The 22,392-nt window shown below is 44.6% G+C and overlaps 1 protein-coding gene and 1 pseudogene across 3 annotated transcripts in view; both read right to left on the bottom strand.

Moving 5' to 3' along the window:
• Nucleotides 1-22,392, bottom strand: part of GALNT14 (polypeptide N-acetylgalactosaminyltransferase 14) — a 253,564-nt gene that overhangs the window by 120,928 nt on the left and 110,244 nt on the right. For all 3 annotated transcript variants that reach the window (XM_066618675.1, XM_066618673.1, XM_066618674.1), the window contains one exon: nt 20,665-20,834. In XM_066618675.1, the coding sequence (XP_066474772.1) occupies nt 20,665-20,834 (170 nt within the window). The remainder of the gene's footprint in view (nt 1-20,664; nt 20,835-22,392) is intronic.
• On the bottom strand, nt 20,462-20,581 carry LOC136637513 (5S ribosomal RNA; annotated as a pseudogene).

The following is a 22,392-nucleotide window of genomic DNA, read 5'->3' on the forward strand; positions in this document are numbered from 1 at the left end:
TCATCATCATCATCATCGCCTCCTTCACTCAGGACTGTTGGGGGGAACAAACAAAGGCTTGCTTTACTCCCCACTGTGCTTGCCCCTCCCAAGTTTTCAGACTGGAGGGGCAGGACCAGAGAACCAGCACCTTTTCCTCCTGGCTGACTATCTTGTTTGGAGCCCCTTTGCTGGAGGCAACAAGGGTGCTATAAGAAATGAAATAATTAAAGGCTCCTGTGAGCCAAAAATCCTCACCACAAAGAGAATTATCTGTTGCATCTCTGCATCATTCACTGCTGGGGCCTTGCCCCTTCAGCCAGCCTCCGGTAGGGAAAAGGTTGTTCTGCTGCTTTTCCACACAAAGTAAGTCTGACCACAAAGTAAGTCTTCCTTCATTGAACCTGATTGCAAGACAGGTAGGAACAAGAATGTGCTAAATAAGTATGCCTCAGAGCTGGCATCCTTTCTGGCCATACTTCCTGACTGTTCCTATATTTAGTGCTTGTCTGCAGAAGCTTTTGGTGACATGGCGAGACTGCATCGTAGAGGGGCAAGGTGTGTTCCTGCTCTCTCTTTCTTCCTGCATTCAGGCTAAATGGTGGGGATAATGTCTGTAGGGCAGCTGTAGCAAATGTACTCCAGTTTTAATTCAGAAAAAAATGTGTCAGCCGTCAGACATTTGAACAACACCAGACTAGATGTTTTGGTCTCTTTCATCTGTATAGTGGAGTGACATATGGCAAGTCAATTGCCTGGTACTTCAGCCTTGCCTCAAATGGCCAGTAGTCCAGCAACCCAGCCAGTCAGCTGGTGAAGCACTCTCAGGGAGCCAAAAAGACATGGAGAAGCACTTGTAGCAAAGCCATAGGAAGCCATACAGACTGTCAGTGATAGACTTCGGCTGGGCTGGTGGCCAGAGCAGTTTTGAAACTGCAGTGCCAGAATGAAAGGAAATTTAAGCTGTTTTACACACACATATACACACACGCAGGCACCCCTTCTCATAAAAGAGAAAAAAAAAGCCAGACTATGTATTAGGATTGAAAAGACACACGCCAGCCATCCACATGCGCTTCTGCAATGTGCTGACTGATGCGCTGAACCTCAAGATATATCAGAAATGAGGCATTTATAATTTATTTTCTAAAAATCACAGGATTTTTTTTTTTTTTGGTCTTTAGAATAAAGAGAGGGGAAGTGGTCATTAAAGCATAGAGGAGAGAATAGCGGGGCTACATTTAGGCAGGAGATTAACTGGCTTGTGTGCCTTGATTGTCAAAGTGGCTCATGCATAATTCAGGCGTCTCGGGCCAGTCACAGGGACACAGGGCCGCCTTCCTCCCTCCTTTTGCTGCCAGAATTGTGGGAAGTGGAGGGCGGGGGAGTACTTCTCCCTCTGTTCTCATCAGGCCCACATGCTTCAATCAGATCCCACTAATGTCCTTTTCTCCAGTGCAAATGCAAAGATGCCATCATTCTTTTGCTGTAATTCCCCTAAAAAAAAATTTTTTTTAAAGGGCAGAACAAACCCTGGAAAAGTGCCTCTGCCTGTCAACCCTTCCTTGAAAGCCATTTGGCATGCCACTTAGGAGGCTTGGAAACCTTCAGTGTAAGAGAGAGCAGCTGATTTGGCAGGAGTGTTGGTCCCCAGCTGGGCTTTGCTGCTTCCAAATGCTAGACTGAGAAAAAGAGAAGCCCATAACAGCCATTGGTTACCAAACCAAAATCAGACTATCATGCTTGTAAGCAGAGTAATTCAAACATCGCTGGTTAACAGGGCTGCTTGCAAGTTCAGCTCAGCACAACTATATGTGGGATCAGCTGAAACTCCTGGTTGAAGCCGTCCTCTTTCTGGAAGTGAGAAGTCAGACAACTGATAAGAGAGACAGTTCACAGGACATATGGAGATGCCTCTTCAGACCCAGGCACTGGATCGTTTTGTGAGCAATGGAATATGGGAATAAGTAATCCTCAGTGATCTTCAAGGGCCACACATTATGGCTTCTGTGCGAGTAAGGAGGGAAAGAATTTGTACAAAGACAAGAGAGATGAACCTTCAAAGTGGCACTGAGCATAATTTATTTGACCCACTGCATTTCAAGTCATGTGACTCATCTTCTGGAGGAACTGACAAAGAATATGGAGTCACATGGCATCATAAGAATTTCCGCTTTCATAAAAGCAAATGTCTGTTCCTTATGGCTGTGGCGTTGTTTAAAACTGCCCACAAAAGATAGCAGTGGCCTGGGTGGAGATTCTGTGTACTAACTGGCATTTCTACAGTGCTTTTGAGTGTGCAAAGCACTTCACAAGTACTATATTGTTATAATCCTTACACCAATCCTTTATGGAGAGTGTTATTATTGTCTCTATATTACCAATAGGGAACTGAGGCTAAGAGGGAGTAGCTTGTCTAGTAATTTGATGGCAGAGATGACATTTAATCAGGAGACTCTCTGATTCATAGCTCAGTTTCCTATGGCCCAATCCTTAACTGCCAGTGGAAGTTGGAGCGGAACATGCTTTACAGTGTCATGAATGCCAATCTGTAAGCATGTATAGCCGTGCACTTCCAGACTGCTGCCGCAGACACCACAGAGGACCCTGTGCGCAGCAGAGGGGAGGAGAAGGCCTGCTGCTTCAGTAAGTCACTGGGGGGATGCAAAAGGGTGGTGGTGGGCATGACAGTGTGGATCAGGCTGGGGCATGTTAGAGGTGGCACGGGGTGGCCAAAGCAACCCTTTGTCTCCTTGGACTTGCAGCCAGTCAAAGAGTTGGCTTAGGAATGTTCCATTGTTCAGTGAAAGAACACAATTTTATGTGCCTAAGGCTGCAATCCTATCCACACCTGAGACGTAAGTCTCATTGAAGACAGTGGGACTTACTTCTGAGTAGACATGCATAGGATTGAGCTGTAAGATTCAATGGCTGATATCTCTAGTTAAAGGTTCTTTGGTGTCAGGGATGAGAATGATTCAGAGTAGACAGTACTGGGCCAGAAGAAAAACTTGGTATAAGGTAGCATTCCTTGCATAGCTGCACTTTTCCTGGCTGCAGTAGCACAAGATACTGTAAATTGGCTCAAGGTGTTGACAAGATCTATATCTAGATGTCTTTATTAAGGAGGGAGGAGAAGCACCATGTATTGACAGTAGAGATGTACAAAGTTCTGTGCATAAGTGCAGCAATTTTGCTATGAATGCATAGAGTTGATTTCACTCCAGGCTTCTAAACCTTCATCTGACACAAAAGCTAAGACAAAAGCAAACCTTAAGCAAACAATTTCATTCTCACGGAATTACTCGAGTCATGTTATTAAAGCAATCGAAGATGCATAATAACTCTGAGACAAATGATCAATATGGTGAAGCAGTCAGACCTGGAGTAATTCTGCTGGGGGAAAAATGATCAATAGCACCAGAACAACTGCATGTGCATTGTGATAAGGTAATAGAAATTCAACAAAACACCAAAGGTATTAGTTTCTTTACCCCACACTGCAACTTCTCTTGCCTTTGGTGAAGGGCAACAGGACACACAAGGTTTGTCTCAACACCAAACATCCCTCTTCACTATGGCTTCCCCCCTTGGAAACTCACCACCACCATCTTGGCAAGGTAATAAATGATTCAAAAAGAAGTGCCTCCCCCCAGCAGGTGAGTTTTTATCGACGCCCATACAATTATGTGGGATGCGCAATGGCAGAGATGAAGATGGAACCAAGTGATGAAGTGATGGAACCAGAGATGAAGACTGGGACAAGTTACTTACAGCCCTTAATTTCCAAGAATGTTTAGAATTTCATTCGCTCTCCATCTGAGTGGATAAGAGCTGAAAGTCTCTATGTGCGCATGGTTCTGGTTCACATGTATGCCTTCAGAGAGAGATACCAAGAGAGCCACGGAAGCAGAATTATATGTATTTGGAAAGCATTATAAACGTGTCAGCTATTCTTTCATCCTCCTGCAACCCCTATTGCAGGCAGGAACTGTGAACATTGGACTTTACAACAGCAATTTCAGCACTTGTGCTCCAAACTCCTATGGCACACCAAATGAAAACTGCTGCCCTAGATTCTTCAGCCAGCGTGGGAAACCCGGTTCCCTCATTTCAGTCATCCCTAGATGCTCCTGCGCATGCTTGCAGGAGCAGCTAGGACTTGCTGCCATTGTGTAAGTTTGGGAAAGAAAAGGGGTTACAAAATGGTTCATGAAAAAGACTGGAAGGCCATCAAGCAGTGTCATGTTCCCAATTACATCACCAGGAGCATGTCACAGTTGGACTGGGCTCAGTCAAAAAAGTGAGTTATTTTTTAATGTTCACAAAATAGTTCTGAAACTAATTCATTTTATTCAAGCTCACTAGAAATGCCGAGGGCAACTCACACATCCCTAATCAGCTCTTAACTGACTGGTGTGCTTAAGTGTATTTGGTCAGATGATCACAAATTTCTGAACATGTTAAGGACACTTGAGCCAAAGTGATACAATAGGTAAAATGTCAGAAAAATTTATTCAAAATCTCTCTCTCTCTCTCTCTCTCTCTCTCTCTCTCTCTCTCTCTCTCTCTCTGCTGAATCTAACTGACAAGGTTGTGGAGAGGTAGAAATGAAGATCTAAACTCCCAGGAGAGCATGCAGAACACGAATATAATAAACAGACCTCTCTACTTCTAGCTATTATGTATGTGATTATTGCCAACTAATATTTGAATACCATCAATGTACAGTTCCATGCTATCAGCGTAGCCAATACTTTACCTTACACCTGCGGTTTTCAAACTCACAGATCACCCCACTCTCCCTTTCCCTGACCTGGGGAGCCCTGCAGAAGGTTGCGAAGGGCTCCCCGCACCCCCAGGAGGCTGCAGGAGGCTTGGGCAAGTGCACCCAAGCCCCTGCAGCCCCCCTGAGCGGTGCGATCCTATGGATCGCGCTGCTGCCTCCCCCCCTCTCCTGGCTGCCCCCGCCCCTTAAGGGGGCAGAGGCCAGCACCCACAGGCTGGGGTGTCGCGACACCCCAGTTTGAATACCACTGCCTTACATTGATCATTGGCTACCAGCTCTGCTGAGGCCTGCCTTGGGGTAGGGAGCAAAACTGGTGGGGAGGAGTGAGAAACATGGGGCAGAGAGGCTGTGGAATCCTATCCTCTTTTTTGCAGCCTCCCCATTCCTATACTCTCCTCAGACTTGTGCCAGCGAAATTACTGGCACCCATTGCAGAGCAGGAAGTTTATGGAGGGGAAAGGGGATTTAAATCCCCCTTCTCTTCCAAAGCCTCCTGGTCTGCTCCCTCACCCCCCTGCTGGATACACTGCATGCCTTTTCAGAGCAGCTGCACCAGCAGGAGAGGTGAAAGAAGGATCAAGCTGATAGTCAGCCAAATCTGATGTGTTCCTATCAGCCTGCTCACTATGTAATGGCCAACTGGATGGGACCCGGAAGAAGAAAGAAGCAGGAATGAGAAGACAAAAGAGTTCCAGAGCAGTAGCTGGTGGAAGAAATTGCAATGAAAGAATATATGGTTTCTAACATATAACTGGTAAAGTTCACTTTTATTCCTTGAATAGATCATATAAATATTCCATAAATATTCCATCCTATAAATCATAAAATATTCCACAAAATATTCCTAATATTTAAGAATACTCCTATTCTTTAAAAAATATATTTAGGGTCTTGTAAGGGAATTTATAAACACTGCCATACATGACCTTGGAATAGATAGACCTGTTCCCATATCCCTTGTCCTCAGAATAGCCCTTTATATCACCTGGCTAATCCATTTTGTTTCAAATTGCAACCTTTTCTAATGCAGGTCAAATGGAATATTACCCAAATCAGATGTCTCTATTAGCTAAACTGTTCATTCAGAAGGAAGAATTAGTGGTGGATGACTTTCGTTTTTCCTTTTTATTACATCCAAAATTCTTTTATTGTCCCCTTGACTTGGGCATGTATTAAGATTGCAGGGCTGCAACTCAAACAGATTCTCAGTATGACCTTTCCTGGAGGTGACTGTCTCATGGAAATGAAACTAATTAACTAGAGCCCTGGGGTTTTTCTTTGTTGTTTCTTTAAAATATTTTATCCCATGCATCTGTCTAGCAGAATAATTAGCTTTGGTGGCATCAGTCTGAGCATCTCACACAGGACCAAGTGAGGGATTTGGTGATGGAAAGATATACGCTGTAATTAATGGAAAGTTGGTCAGTGCTTGCTCTTTAAGTGAAGAGTAGATATAGTCACTGGATACCTTAGAATATTAGTGGAGACACCATGGAAAATTGCTTAAGGATCACAACTTGGACACTTTGCAGTGTTTCTCCTGTGCTTCTAGGTTGGTTGGTTGGTTGGCAACCTTCAGTCTCGAAAGACGATGGTATAAGCCTACAGCACCCGGTATTCCCAGGCGGTCTCCCATCCAAGTACTAACCAGGCCTGACCCTGCTTAGCTTCCGAGATCAGTAGAGATCTTCTAGAGAGCCCCTATAATCAAGAAACGTATATATACAGGGTTGTCGAGCCCATCGGAAAGCTAAAGAGCAAAGAAGGTCTGCTACCATATAATGGTGGCTTGGTAGATACGATCACGGCTGTGTGAAAGCTCTGGCTTCAAAACCAAAAGATCCAAGCTCTAGCCTGTAGATGCCAATACCTGTCACACTGATGCTCTTTCATTGTTGCACATACAACCAGGAGAATACACCTGCTCTTGCTACTCAGAATAAAACCTTGCAGAAAGGCTGGGATTTGCCAGCAGATGAGGGGCCCCAGCAGGTAAAGAAAGACTTGACTGCCCAGATTTTAAAATACCCTGACACTGAGAAAACATTCAAACAAATACAAATACTAAGTGCACATGTGGCTTTCTCTGCTAAGAGAAAATATGGTTTTCTCTTTTGATAAGCTATATTCCACAAGGATCTAAATGATCTGACACTTTTCTTGATTAGATCCACAATTGTTGCCTTAAGGACATACCTTTTGGGCCCTTGACAAGACAATATGATGATGATGATGATACGATCACATGTGGTAGCCTGTGACAGATGGGAGAAAGGAGGCCACAGACAGTGCATGGAATTTATCGGATGAAAAAGAGATGCGTCTTATTGCTGCTGGAGGGGCAGAGGTTGTAAACTTCTGAGTTAATACAAAGTTGCTGAACATCACTGATGCTTAATGCTTCATAAATCCTCAGACTAAGCAAAAGGAAAAATATCCCCACTATGTCATCCACAGCAGTAATGTAGAGATTGCTATCTGGGATCAAACAAGCCATGAGTCAACCACTATCTTGCATGTCTAAAGAGGACTGGTCCCTTGAGCCTACTGTCAATGGGGGGAAAGGAGTGTCAGAACCAATCCCCAATCACTGATGCATCTGTTTTTTCTTGGCTGCTGACAGAAGGCAGCAGACCTGCCCTTGATCAGTAGCATGGGTCAGTCACTGCATTGAGCTAAGGGAGTATACTAGAGCTTGTTGTAGCACATCAAGGAGAAGTTCTGAGCAGAACTCTTCTCCTTGACATGCAGGTTCTCTGTGTTCATGGATCATTATATTTTACATGGGGGAACATTAAGACCTTAATCCTAACACCACCAGTTTATGTGATTCAGCAGCACCAACAGTGAGTGTGCTGCATTGTAAGGTGGTGGGGGGAGGGGCAACCAGACAGCCCAGGAAAGTTAAACTATTTTTTTTATTTACCTCCCAGTAGGCTGCCTGGCCACCAATGGATCTAATCAGACCTACATCAGGTATTTAGGGAGCAAGGGAGCAAGTCGAGGTCAAGAAAGGTGGATAGGTGCTGCTGAAATCCACCTCCAAACCAGCCTTCCTCCCAGACTGCTCTCCACCCCAGTCCTCCCCTGAACCACCCATGATCCGCTCCCTCTGCCACCTTACCTGCGCCAGCATGACCTGGGTGGGCTGTTGGCATGCACACAGGGCCTTCAGCAGTTCTGCAGCACACAACAGTGATGCATCTTTTTAATGCCACACTGGCACTTATCGGGGCAGATTAGGAGATCTACCACTGAAAGTGACCAATAAAATTGGGCTGTCAGTCATGCAGTTCTTCCACCTGTATTCTGAAGCAGTAAGGTCCAAGATAGGTTGTATCATGCTACTTTTCTGATTAGTGGCATGGCTAATACCGTGGTCACATAAGCAGTATTGCTGCAAAGGACTTTATTACCATACCAATTTCAGAGCAAACTACTTCTATCATTCAGTTCCATGGTGTGAACAGGCCACCAGAAAGGGCCTTGTTTCAAGCAAGGTATCCACAGACCTTTGTGAAATTGATTTGACCTGAAACAAGGCAAGTTTCTCAGTATGTCCTTCTGTCATGAACGTAATGAGAAAAATTGTTTGGGCTATGAAGAAATTACAATAACTTGATTCACCTATGGCTTTTGATTCTTCTCCTATCCTTTTGACTTTGATTTGTCTTTTCACCTGAAGGTTCTCTCCCTGTTAGAGCAAAACAAGTCCTAAGGTCATCGGCTAGCAAACAGACATATTGATTCCCTTGTATCTAACTATAACTACGATTAAATAATTTTGAGAATCAGGAAGAATAGTGGGTAGCTATTGAAAACAGACTGAAGGAGAATAGTTTTGTCTGAAGGAAGTGGATGGAACATGCAGAGATCAGAGGTCAACTTGATTTTAAAACCAAAGAATAAATGTGAACATCACCTTTGGTCCTGGAAACTTAAGAAAGATTTTTGAAATGTTGCTAAAACTTATTTTAATTTTTTTACTTGTAAGGAAAAAAGATATAAATAAAATAATGCACCCTCGGTTGGAATGAGAACCCTCCTTTCTCCTCACCTAGCTCTGAAGGAAAACCATGCAGAAATCACCTTACTCCTTCCCATTGTCAGCCCCAAACCTCCAAGTGCCTCAGGCGATGTGTCAAATGCTGCCCCTACCCTTACCAGGTGATGCACCAGTCTCTGCTCCTCCCAGTGGAGGCAAGTGGGGGCACAGTTTGAGCACCTCTTGCCCATCTGCTGCCTGAGGAAACTGTTCCAGTTGGCCCCATAGATGGGCCGGCCCGGCCCCTCCCCTGATGCAGGCAGAACACAACCATTGTGGGTAAGACCAAACAAAGGGAAAAAAACTCCTTAGGAATATGTTCATAGTTCTCTTTAAACTATCAAACCAAGTTCCAGAGAGATAAAACTAATTGTTAGTAGAATCTTTATCTCTTTAATTTTTGGTATAAATTTATTGGGCCTACCTTGACCCTGAATCCATGGGGTCATTGAGAGGTGCCTATCCCTCATGGTAAGTATCACACCTTTTGCATACCTATGTTACTTGCAGCTAATCTGAATACTGGGGGTGTGAAAACCTTATCTAGAGGAAGCACAAACTGCAACCCTTTTTCCTGGTAAACCCTCTTATGCAGCTCTGACTTTGAAAATTGGAACAATTTTTTAAAAGCTAGCAACAACTAGCTAGCAAGACATTTGTATTTAAGAAAGAGATGAATGGGAAATAACAGAGTTCAGGGAAAGGGTATAGATTAAAGACAGATTGTAAGCATTACACACAAATGGTTTTCTTCCAGGCCTCTCCAGTGTGATGTGCTTCACTTTTTCCTGGCATATCACAGGCATGACATCTTAAACTGCAACAAAAAGGGGGGGGGGAGAGATAGCTACCCAAACTTCTGCCTTCCTGCCCTTCAAACAATTTAACAAACTCCATTCCTGTGTTCCAGTAGATTAGCAGCATGCAGTTCTAAGTAGGCACCCAACAATACATTTCAAAGGCAAAAGTAATGTTAAACTTACTCTAATAGAAAAGGTCTCTTTTTCTATTTACTTACTTAGTATGGAATCAGAACCTACACATAATCACTATAGGCACCAGGAAAGAGTTAGTTCTTATAACTTTTAACGCTACCTTGTTTATAATGTAATCTTTGAAAAAACCCCAAATGTTGTGACTCCGTATTTCAATGCACTGCACTAAATCCGGTTACAAATCAGAGGAAAAAGTCACACTGATTCTACTTTTCATGAGGCCCACGTTCTCATCTCTAGTTAGTGAGAAGGTAAGATAGCCCCATCTTTCAAAATCTGTCCATTATCCCATAAATATTTTTGTAATAATTTTTAAAAAATCAATTAACCTGAAAATTCTTATTTCTTTAACCAATTCTATTGGTTTTCTAGTGGCTAACAAAACCTGATCCTGGCCCCCACCAGCCCAGAGCATGCAACGTCATTGACAGTGCACACAGCATGCTATGGGCCAGTAGGGGACCACACAACCCAGGAGAGGCAAGTAAAGAACATTTTTACTTACTTATCCATAGCCTGCCTGGTCTCCAATGGGTCTCCTCAGAACTATGACAGCTCTTAAGCTGGCATAAGGCTCAGGAGTCCCTTGTGGCAGGTCCAGTCCAGAAAGGGTGTATAGGATCCCACATGCACTAGTGCTGCCAAGATCCACCCCCTCTCGCTTCCAAATTGCCCCTGGCTTGGTTAGCTCCCCACCCCATTCTGCCCATGATCGTTCCCTGAAGCGCGCCCACAGCTGACTTACCAGTGACAGCAGAGGTTCTGCAAAATGTGGTGCCCACGCACAGCCTCCAGCCATTTGCACTTGAGTGACCAGCCTGCAGATTAGGGGAGTAGCTTTCACACTGTTGGCCCAGGACTTCACACAGAGCGCTGGGCAGCAGAGTACAGGCCCAGTGCCAGAGGTGGCCCAGAGCAGGCTCACGCTGGACTATCTTCAGTTCTGGGCCCACAGTAAGGTTCGCAAATGTGCCTTATGAGACATTTGCAACAGTGTGCGCCAGCGTGCAAAGATCTGGATTGGGCCCTTTACCCAAGAGACCTGGGCAGCCCAATCCTGAGCTGCCCAGAGCTGCGGGACCCGGCAGTTCCACAGAGGGCTCCCGCCGGATCCAGTGCCTCCTGCACTACCGCAGGAGGCTCCTCAGAAGAAGGGGACATTCGTCCCCTTCCCCCAAGTAACGGAAACAATCCCATAATGGGACTACTCACTTTCGCAGCGACTGTTTGGTCGCCGCTAAAGTGAAGGCTCTCCTGTAGGGTGTGCAGCCCTACCCAAGTGCCTTGGATCATGCAGAGCTCGGTTCTGTGGACCTGCCTCTCCCCCTCCCCCTGACACGCTTCCCCCACACCCCTGGCCACACCTCCCCCCTCCCCGGAACACCTCCCCCACGCCCCCGACCATGGCCCCATCTCCTGATCCTCAGCCCAGCAGTCACGGAGACCACCGGGCTGCGGAACCCGGGCGCCCGCTGTGCGCTGGCTCAGTGCCAGCCAGAGCTGAGCCAGCTCCGGCGGGAGCCCGGCAGTAAGCCCCGCAAACGTGCCTTATGGCATGTTTGCGACTGTGGTTCGCGCCGCAGAGGCGTGGCACGGACCACAGGATTGGGCTCTAAGTCTTTTATAGCCCAGTCCTATCCAACTTTCCAGCACTGGTGTAGCCACAATGCAGCCCTAAGATAAGTGAACAAAAGTTCTCTTATCTTAAGGAGGCCTCTGTGACTGCTCTGCCACTGCAGTATGCAGTACACACCTCGTTGGCACAGCTGCATTGGCACTGGAATGTTGGACAAGATTGAGTCCCCCAACCTGTTGTGATGTTACTGGTCATTGCATAGCAATTCCCAACTTGGTCAAGAGCCTGGGCAGTGACAGAAATATGGAGCACTTTGCAGCAGCCACAATGTCAACGACCATCTTTTTTGTTGGGCTTTTCTTTTTTTAAACAACTGTGCAATATAATCACCTCGGTTTTGCATGACTACAATAGAGCAACGGGACAGGAGTATTAGACTGTTATTTTAATAAAATGCAGTTGCCAATGTGATTGTTGTGAAAGTCACCAGAGTACTGTCCCTGCCATCAGGGATGGGAGCCAATGAATGCCTAAACCTTTGGAGGCAATGCACTGTTGAGTAACCAGCAGACTGCTTTGCCCCAGAACCCCCTGTAACCAACAATACACCCAGTCAATCAACACATTTATTGCTGGTATTCATGCTGCTTTTTTCTACCAACTTTGGATGGTACATAATAACATACTTTAAGATTAAGCTAAAATAATAATGTTAGAGAAAGTTTATCCCATATAGAATATTCCTGAAGAGGTGTGCCATGATAGCTACTTTTCTTCCACAAACAGCAGGAAGTTCTCAAGAAGCCCTGTTTTTGACATCTGTTGGGTTTAATCCAACAGTGAATATCCTTTTTTAATCTAGTGAATACTTTCCTCATGCAAACTTATTTGCATAACACAATATGCCCTTTGGATAGGAGGTATCATACCAAACCCTATGTAGATAATGGAACTGTGAAATCCATTGAGTTTCCAAAGAACAGTGAGACAGCTAGTATTACAGATTAAGTGACGGACAACAACAAAAGACAGATGCTGTCAACTCATTATGTTTGGTGATGGCTTGCAAAAAAAACAGCAGCTTATAACAAAAACATGAAAGGAAGAAGCCCAAAATCCCTTGTGCAGAGCAGTATAATCAGAGCTTGCTCTGTATGGGCCAATCATTATTACTAAACTGTCTAGAGATGCAACTCCCAAATACCTATCCCAGAATATGCACACAGACTTCAAAAAGATGACTTCAGAGCTGCTTCAGGATAAGTGTCCAAGATACAGCAGAGAGGAACAAGCAGATGAGTTCATGGTTGGAGAATTGTGTTGGCTGGACTGGAGACAAGCACAGCTCACTTTCCAGTCAGGCAGCACAATAAACTTTTGGGACAATCTGAGATCACCTATTGCCATCCACTGCCCTGTTAGCGTTCCCAGCCAGGTATCACTGATGGTGCTCAGCAACCAGGCAGTGACTGGTGAGAGTCCCTCTTCATTGAAATCACAAGAGCTGTGGATAGCAGCATGAAGGAAAACTTGTACCCATCTGTTGACTGGTTCCTAGGGCACGTGGGGGGGGGGCAGTTGGCATGCACCCATACATCCAGACTTTTGGGAGGCACTCATAGGGCTTTTGCCCTAGGGCCTGCTAAAAAAACCCAGACCTGCTACTGGTAGGGGTGCCAGTTAAACAAGTAAGGTAATTTTCCCAAGAAACTGTGCTCCACTGTGCGATGCCTTTCTAGAGACAGCTCACCAACTAACATGGTATAAGTGAGCTCAGGACTAATATGCAGAGTCTTTATTTATATTGCCAGCAATCATACATGAACCAAACGAGCTTGAGCCATGGATTGAAGGAAGCGTTCACAGGGCTGAAATGTGAATATTTCCTGTCCCCCCCCTCCCCAAATGTTCATACTTTTCAAAGCAGAATCAAATTATAAAACTGTCAAAGTTTCATTGCCGTCCTTCCTGCAACTGACCCTTCAAAAAAATTTTCCTCTTTGAGGAGTAAGTGGAAACAATTAGATTTAAACATCACCCCTTGCCAAGAAATTCTCTGCTGTTCCTCCAATTGCCTTGTCTCCTTCCTCCAAATCTAGTTACCTTTCTGGTGCCTGCGAGACAAAATACACTTAGAGAGGAATCAAAATGAACCATCAGCCTTGTGAATGTGGAACAAGCACAATGTGCAATACGTTTTCTCATCAAGGGGATGCTGACTTAATATCTTTCCCTTCTGAAAGCTTTTGCTAATGTTATCTGTTCTACCTCAAGAGGATGCCACAGAATCATTGGTTTCTGAAAAATGATCTTTTCTATACAAAGCTCTCCCTTCCAGGCTACAGATCTTGTTTGCCAAAAACACACACACACGTAATCTTATTGTCACTCAGCCCTGCATCTCTATGCAGGTTTATTCTAGCAGACACTAAAGATGTGTAAATAAGTTAACTAAATATGGAGGAAGAAAACAAGGCAACTGGAGAAATCAATAGGGATTGTGGAGCCCATACAAAGCAAAAAAGGTTCACTGTGTCAAAATCAAATTGCTTTCACTTATCTCCAACGCAGCAAGTTTCATGCGAGATTGTTCTCACATGGCCGTATAAAACGCATCACAGACCACAGGGCTGTTTTTGGGACTTAACAATCACTCCTTTTTAAAACTGTGTTCTCAGCAATAGGCCCAGACTGGCCTACTATGGCTGGTTTGGGCTGGTGTATGAACTATGTTAGATTAAGATAGACAAGCCCAGGTCCTGGGAATGGCAATGGTGAGCTGCAGCCTGTGAATCTGAGCTTCCTGGTTAGAACGACTTGACTCCCCTTCACTCCGTCCTCAATTCTTCTTTCACCATTGACCTCTTTGCTCTGCCACAGACTGGCAGACATTGGTGTTGCCTGACAACCTTTTTACTTCTTTTACCTACACACATGAGGTACGACACATTGGATACACCTGAATTTGGAGCTGGATGTCTGCCAACAGGCCAGTAACCTGATTAGTACTTCTCCCCTCCTCCCAATTTTTCAGATCTTCTTCAGTGTTGATGCTATCATCGTTATACTTGCTTGCAAACTGCAACCCGGGTTTTCTCCCTATATATCAATTGTATACCTTCCCATTACTTCTCCTACTACATGCCAATGTTCCCTTGAAGTGATTTTTATTATTTCTTTTATGTGCATTCTGTCTCACAAACTTTTGTTTGTTCAGTCATTATTATTTATTACTAGTAAATTTAATTTTGTAATCTTCTGAGAGTAGTTGTTTAAACAGATCTTTTTTCTCCCTCACTGTTCTGATTATTGGTAGGTTATGCATAAACTTGAGATGGTTGACAGATCAGACACTTGCATCCCACCTGGATCTAAAGAAGAGAAGTGTAACATTCAGCAGCCACAATGAAATTATGCAATATGTACACAGTAAGGAGTGGCTGTAGTTAGACATTACAAAAAGAGACTAACACCTGTTTCCCTTCACCCCATTTAGTGCCATTATCATCACCCCTTCAATGGGCATGGCACTACACTTATGGCCTAATCCTTTTTGGACCCTGCACTGGCATCACATAGATTCCAGGGTGAAGTCCATCATATCCTAAGCCCTTCCTGGCAATGCCTCACTGATGGCGCACCAACACCAGTGTAACAAGGGTTAAATGCCAAGCCTGTCCTGGAAAAGCAGTGCTAGTGTAGACCTTCCTAATAACTCCCCTAGCATGCATGGAAACACCCTGTTATCCACAACATAGCATCCTGATCGCCGCACATCATCACCGTGACATTGGCATGTCATCATCATGACATTGGCACATCATCCGTGTTTCATCAGTGTGTCATCACCATAAAGTGGCCGCAACATCTGTGTGATATTCATGGGTCGCTGCTGTGAAGGTGGCATGTCATCCATCTATGTGATGCCCAAGGAGCCAACTACTGCATCCATCTATTTTGCTGGTGCAAGTCCAAGGAGAGAAAGGGAGAGGGAAGGGAATGGGGTTAGGACTTGCTGGTGCCACCAAGATCTACCCCATCCCACTCTTGTTCCACTTCCCGCCTGCCTCCTCCCTAGCTGAAAGCTCCCCTTTTTTCTCCCCCTCCCTGCCCTATTCTGCCCACCCCCTGCCACTGCCACCAGCTCAACTTTGCTGCTGGAGATAGCCAGAAGTTGCAGCAAACTTCTTACTCAACCTCTGTTTCTGGCAGCTGACCCAAAATAGCTATCAACTGTGCACACAGTTTACCCCCATATGGCCATTTCTGACAGCAGAACTGTGTTCTGCTCTCATTGGCGGCAGCCTAATTAGGACTGGGCTGTAAGAGTCTAGCAGACTCTCATCCTTCTCTGACAGCACAGAACAATAAATTTAATTTCATGATCACAGTACGATATAGAACTGATATCATTCTGCATCTATGCTGGATGAACATACTGCGAGAACATTCCCTGCTCACCAAAACTTTGCCAAAGGTTTGGAAATTGAGGGGGAAATGGGGGGAGGGAACATGTCACTAACATCCAGTTGTTTTTCATCAATCAGTTGCAGGTGTGGAGCAGAATCACTGGAATGCAAGAATATTGGAAAAGCCGCCTATTAGGTCATTGTGTCTGTCTGCAGCCAAGTCAAGATTTTTCTGTTGGTCATTGACTTAAGCAGTGGGGCTTCCATCACTTCTTCAGGAAGAACAAATCAGCAAACTAATAAATTTCGCACTTAGGTCATTTTTCCCTAAAAGACAGCTTCAACATTCCCTTGATTTGTTTTTCATCCTTTATGTACCTCTTTAGACCAATATTATATAATTCCCCTTCCAGCTGTAAGCTCTTCCATGTCTGAAGACTTTTTTTCTTCTCTCTCTCCCCCCTCTTACTTCACACACACATTTTTCACTTCTACAACTGTAATCTTTTTAGCGATTACCAGGCAACAGTCTTCCAAGTTTTGCCACTGTGCCATTCACAGCCTTTTTACTGGGTGCTGAGCTGCTTTTTTCCATGAACAATCCACTGGAACAAATGGGAGGCTGCACAGCAGGACTGCTTCTCTTTGCTCTGGGTACTGATGGTATTGGTCCAACAAAGAGATTTGCTTGGATATTCCTTGTCTTTTCTTCCTGAATCCTCCTTGCATTCCCTTTGCTGTTCTGACAGCTGAGCTGGAAAGAGCTGACATGTTCTGCAAGCTGGCCACAGCAGACTGGAGCCAGAGTTTGCAGATCCTGAGAAGTAGCAGCTAATTTAGAGGCCCATCAGTTTAAATTACAGAGCCCCACCTTATGTATCCATTGTATTTTATCTGCCTTTGCAACAGTCACTCTTTCCAGTGATAGGAAACCTTCCTGCATCATCACCGTCCTTTGTAGTCAGTCATCTTGATGTAAGGAGGTTAAAGCAAAGTAGGTAATGGACTGAGAATGAGTAGATAGAGAATGAGGCTTCAAGAAAGGATAAGAAAGAAAAGGTTAGGGGGGGTGAGAGCAAAGTAGGGAGGCTGATCAGGAGACACAAATGGCCAATGCATGTGAAGCAAAGTAGGCAGTGACTTGAAATGCAGGTAATGCAGAAAGGGAGTTGAAGAAAAGAGGAGCTGCATGGGACAAACACAATACTGTGCAGTCTTGAGAGTCTAGAGGTGGGAGAAGTTGTGCTCCATTGGCATGAAGTCATGGACAGAGGAGCCAATAGCGTTGCTAAGCTAACATCTACACTCTGCTAGGAAAATTCTGGCAGTGGAGACTTCAACTATACTAGCATATAGTTTTGACCTGTTAACACCAAAGAGAACCAAAAGTTGTGGATGGGGGGCGGCTGAATTTCACATACTGAACTAACCAGCCATGTTGTTGATTGCAGGCTCCAGGTCCTATTAATTTCAATGGATCAAGCACATGGTTAACGCTCTCCCATTGGAGAGAATAGGAGAATGCTCACAATGAACCTTCCGAGTGCTTAAGCTTGGTCAGATCATGACATATAGTTCTGTTTTTGCTGCCAGACTCTCTGCCCAGCAGTATCCAAAATTGCATTGAGTTTTCATTTAGCTTAGACATAGCCTAACCATCATTCTGATGCAATAGATGAATAACTGCCCAATAATGCCAATCAGCAAGTCTGTATTAAATTCCTTGTCCTCCTCCTGAGTTAGGGCCCAATCCTATCCAATTCCCAGTGCCGGTGCTGCTGTGTCTATGGGGTACGCACTGCTTCCTGTGTTGGGGAGGCAGTCTTGGAGGCCTCCTCAAGGTTTGGGAACATTTGTTCCCTTACCTCAGGGCTGCATTGCGGCTGTCCCGGTGCTGGAAAGTCGGATAGGATTGGGCCCTGAATCACTTCAACTAAATGCTTTATTTTTGTTTCATTCATTCAGCTGTTCTCTTCCACATGCACCTCACTGCAGATTCATTATTCAGATTTATCATTTATCAAGACAGCAAAATTTGACCATGCATTGTTGATCACATTCATAGATGAAGTGACAGGGAGACGAAGTGAGGCAAGATCCATCTTCTTTGACTGGTTTTCAGACCAAAGAACAATATCACTTAAGCAACACAATCACACAGCAGATGCAGATCCTGGAGGAAAGGAGCTAGTAACAAGTTGGTGCTGGAAACAAATCCATGGTCTCACTTTTTGAAGACACAGGAGTCTAGAAACTGGGTTCATCAGCGGTGGCCAACCTCTGTGTCAAGTCTGCTACAAATCAAGTCCTTACAATGAACTACAGCCACTCTAGTGTGCACTACAGCACCTTGACATGTTTTGGCCTTTACTAAGCTGGCTTGATTTTATGTTAGAGCTAGGCATCTTTCCAGTTCCTACCCAAGAAGGTCATAAACACCTGTTGCTGCCACCTTGTGGCATCCAAGCCACAGGCTGGTCATCAATGTGGCAAGAGAGACAGACTCCCTTTTGGTGTTTAAAATGCAACATTCTGTTAATGCATCAGGATAAACGCAGTTAGGACAAGATGGATCCATACAATTTGTGTCAAAATTCAAAGATTTTTATATGCTCATCACATCCTTAATGCTGGGAATGAAAGCTGGCACTAATGATCTCCAAAGGAGTCAGGCTGAATTTCTTCCTGCTTCTGGTCTGGGCTGACAGCTTTCATTAGCCCCCCAGGCAGCACTGGGTAATCAAATGCACCATCCCTGGTCTCTCTTCCAATGAGATGTATTGGCACAGTGTCTTTGCAATGCTCATTGTGGTGCCAGAGCATATCTGCTAAATCTTCCTAAACAGCTGTCCAGTGATCAAACATTTTTTCCCACTGGGAGTTCTTTCACTCCTCCTTGCTGCCTGTGCTTTTTTCTCTTTCTACCTCCTACACCCCATCCTACCTACCAGATGTCTGCCTTTTTTTACTTTCAAGGTACTCCTCCTTTCACGGAAGCTGCTCCAGTACTGAACTGATAGGGCATCCTCCATAGTATTGTTCTGACATCATCAATAAATCAGAACCCAATTACTGCATGAAGGAAATAATTAGCCCATTCTGCACCTATGTTCTGTGCAATCTCTTTCTCCATCAATGTGTATTCTTTCCAAAACACATATGCACACAAAGCAAACAAAGTGCCCCTGGGGTACAGACTCCACACCAAGAGCGAGGATGAAATGAAGGGTGAGTTAAATCTACTTCCATCTCCAATAAACCAGATGGTAAATATTCCATTTGTTATTTCTCACTAGGAATGACATACTCTCTGCTTAGCTATTAACTGACACCCATCAGGGCTGTCAAGTTCCCTCTGGAGGAGAGAGCATCTGGCTATTCTAGGCAAGTGAGTGAAAATCTCAGCAGTACTGGCAGTTAAGCATCAACAGAATATTATCGAGCATAAATGGGCTCCTGCCATGATATGTGCATTAAGGAACAGGGAAGAAGAGGACCTGGTTTTGCACAGAAGCAGTCTGTACAGTTAGACTGTACAGTTAGCAGTTTAGAAGCAATTTCTAGTCAACATCCAGGAGTTAATTTAAGGCCTGGCTTAAATTCAAATCTGTGACAACATGACAATTTGAGAGTCACTTGTCTTTTAGGTCCTTTTGGTGCCAAGGGATTCTGACATTGTGCTGTGCTCTATATGGCATGGGAGTGATGGTCATGCTGTGTCCTCTTTCTGGGCTATTATGCACACTTCCTTTGCTGTAACAAGACTCCTCTTCATTCCCTCGCTGCCTTACTAGATATTAATGAATGGAAGGATTGTACAGACAACATTGACCAGTAACCTGACCAGCAAATTAGTTCATAAAGGAAAGCAGTGCATATTCCTAATACCTATAATTGGCAACTGATAGCTCCACGTGACCAGAGGATGGACATCATCTGATCCATCACCTAGGGGACGTCTAAAGACTAGTGTTGCCTCTGCTGCTTCTGTTTGAACCTAGGACCTTCTGCATGCAAAGAAGATGCTCTACCATTGAGCTACTGCCCTGAAAATTGCAGGCCTCAAAGAGTGAGGTTTGCCTAAGAGCAAGGATTGATGCCGCCAGTTAGAGAAGATTATAGCGGACAAGATGGACCAAGGGTCTCACTCCTTAATAAGACAGCCTTGTATGTGATTAACGGATAGGATAATTTGACTGAAAGGTCAAGCAGCCTCAATGAACCAAAGAAATTAGTGTAGCAATATAGGACCCAATCCTATCCAACTTTCCAACACCGATCGATCAGCAATGCAGCTCCAAGTGTGTTACAGTTAGACTGTGTATGCTGGACTCAAATCCCTAGCTGATCATGATGTCTTTGGGTGGCCTTGGGTCACCCATATGGTCTCTGCCTCTCTCAGATTCAGCTCCTCATCTTTAAAATGCTACTATTAATGGTCTACCACACAGGGCTGAAATAATTACTTCAAAGCCCTTCAGATATCAAGACACATTATCAATATTGCTACTAGTAGAACCCATTGACTCCTTATTAGAAAATATAACTGCATCTCTGGAGGTCCCACTTACAGTGCTGGTAAAGCCTACAGAATCTGGAACATTTTAATCACACTAGCCTGACTAAGGAATGGTTGGCAACCTTCAGTCTCGAAAGACTATGGTATAAGCCTAGAGCACCCAGTATTCCCAGGCGGTCTCCCATCCAAGTACTAACCAGGCCTGACCCTGCTTAGCTTCCAAGATCAGACGAGATCGGGCACGTGCAGGGTAACAGTTGCTGACTAAGGAATAAAGGAAGTCCATCTCGCATGATTGCTCTGTGTCCCATAATGTACAACCAGCAGAAAAGGAGAAGAAAGAATAAGGAACCTGTGGTGTCTGGTGTCACGGATGGCACGGTCACTGGGAATCCTCTCACTCTCCCGCTGGTTGAAGGCGTAGAGTCGATATGGGTCCTCTCCACCCTTCCATTTCCGGGCACTGAGGTACTTTCTTTCTTCAAACTGATCCCAGAGATCATCCCAATCAATGTCAGAGCCCTGTTCATATACAAACATTGATGCACATTAGAACCGTAACCCAAAGGGTGTCGTATATGTTTCTCTTTCTGTTGAATCTTTACATGCAGTAGAATCGGGTGGAAATGAGGTGACAGAGTCTTGAGATAGTAGCTGACCACTTCAGACTGTTGGGAGAGATGCCCTTTTAATGTACCCCTGTTTTAAAAATTCCCTAGAAGTGAAAAACTAGCAGAGCAGAAAACAGGTTGGATCTTAGCTGTGATAGTTTTCTGTCTGCAGGGAAAACTAAGGCAGATGGACTTTAAACATTGGGAATACTTCAGAACACTGAGACAGACAAGTGCTAAGGGGTGAACACCTCAGTCGTCTCCCTCCCTGAGAATCTGATGCAGGATCAACATCAATATCATTTTTTTTTTCAATCTATCAATCAATTAAACCCCACCTTTACACTTAAAAAACCACACAAGGCAGCTGACAATCATCATCATTCTGCATGATCCAATTTGCAGTTATTCTGCCCGATTTGCAAATGACCCAATTTGCAATTACTCAACCTGTTTTTCACTGGTTGATGGCCTTTGTCCAGACACACACACACACATACCATTTCTAGTTAACTTAATTCTGTGTCAGCTGAGGGCTGAATGCACATCCATCCTGTTGAAAAAATATGCTATATCTCACACACACATGGGAAGGGGAGAGACAGAGAGAGTGACACTTTATAGCATGATGTAGGGCCCTGAAAACACTAATAGATAGAGGTGTTCTTAAACATTCTTATTTTTTCAGATTTTTTTCCCCAAGGAGGAAGAAAAGTGCAGAAAGCAGTGTTGTGTGTTTACATAGGAACATAAGAACAGCCCCACTGGATCAGGCCATAGGCCCATCTAGTCCAGCTTCCCATATCTCACAGCGGCCGACCAAATGCCCCAGGGAGCACACCAGATAACAAGAGACCTCATCCTGATGCCCTTCCTTGCATCTGGCATTCTGACATAACCCATTTCTAAAATCAGGAGGTTGCGTGTACACATCATGGCTTGTACCCCGTAATGGATTTTTCCTCCAGAAACTTGTCCAATCCCCTTTTAAAGGCGTCTAGGCTAGACGCCAGCACCACATCCTGTGGCAAGGAGTTCCACAGACCGACCACGCGCTGAGTAAAGAAATATTTTCTTTTGTTTGTCCTGACCCGCCCAACACTCAATTTTAGTGGATGTCCCCTGGTTCTGGTATTATGTGAGAGTGTAAAGAGCATTTCCCTATCCACTCTGTCCATCCCCTGCATAATTTTGTATGTCTCAATCATGTCCCCCCTCAGGCGTCTCTTTTCTAGGCTGAAGAGGCCCAAACGCCGTAGCTTTTCCTCATAAGGAAGGTGCCCCAGCCCCGTAATCATCTTAGTCGCTCTCTTTTGCACCTTTTCCATTTCCACTATGTCTTTTTTGAGATGTGGCAACCAGAACTGGACACAATACTCCAGGTGTGGCCTTACCATAGATTTGTACAACGGCATTATAATACTAGACGTTTTGTTCTCAATACCCTTCCTAATGATCCCAAGCATAGA

The sequence above is a fragment of the Tiliqua scincoides genome, chromosome 1, assembly GCF_035046505.1.
Source record: "Tiliqua scincoides isolate rTilSci1 chromosome 1, rTilSci1.hap2, whole genome shotgun sequence".
In the NCBI taxonomy this organism is placed as follows: domain Eukaryota; kingdom Metazoa; phylum Chordata; class Lepidosauria; order Squamata; family Scincidae; genus Tiliqua; species Tiliqua scincoides.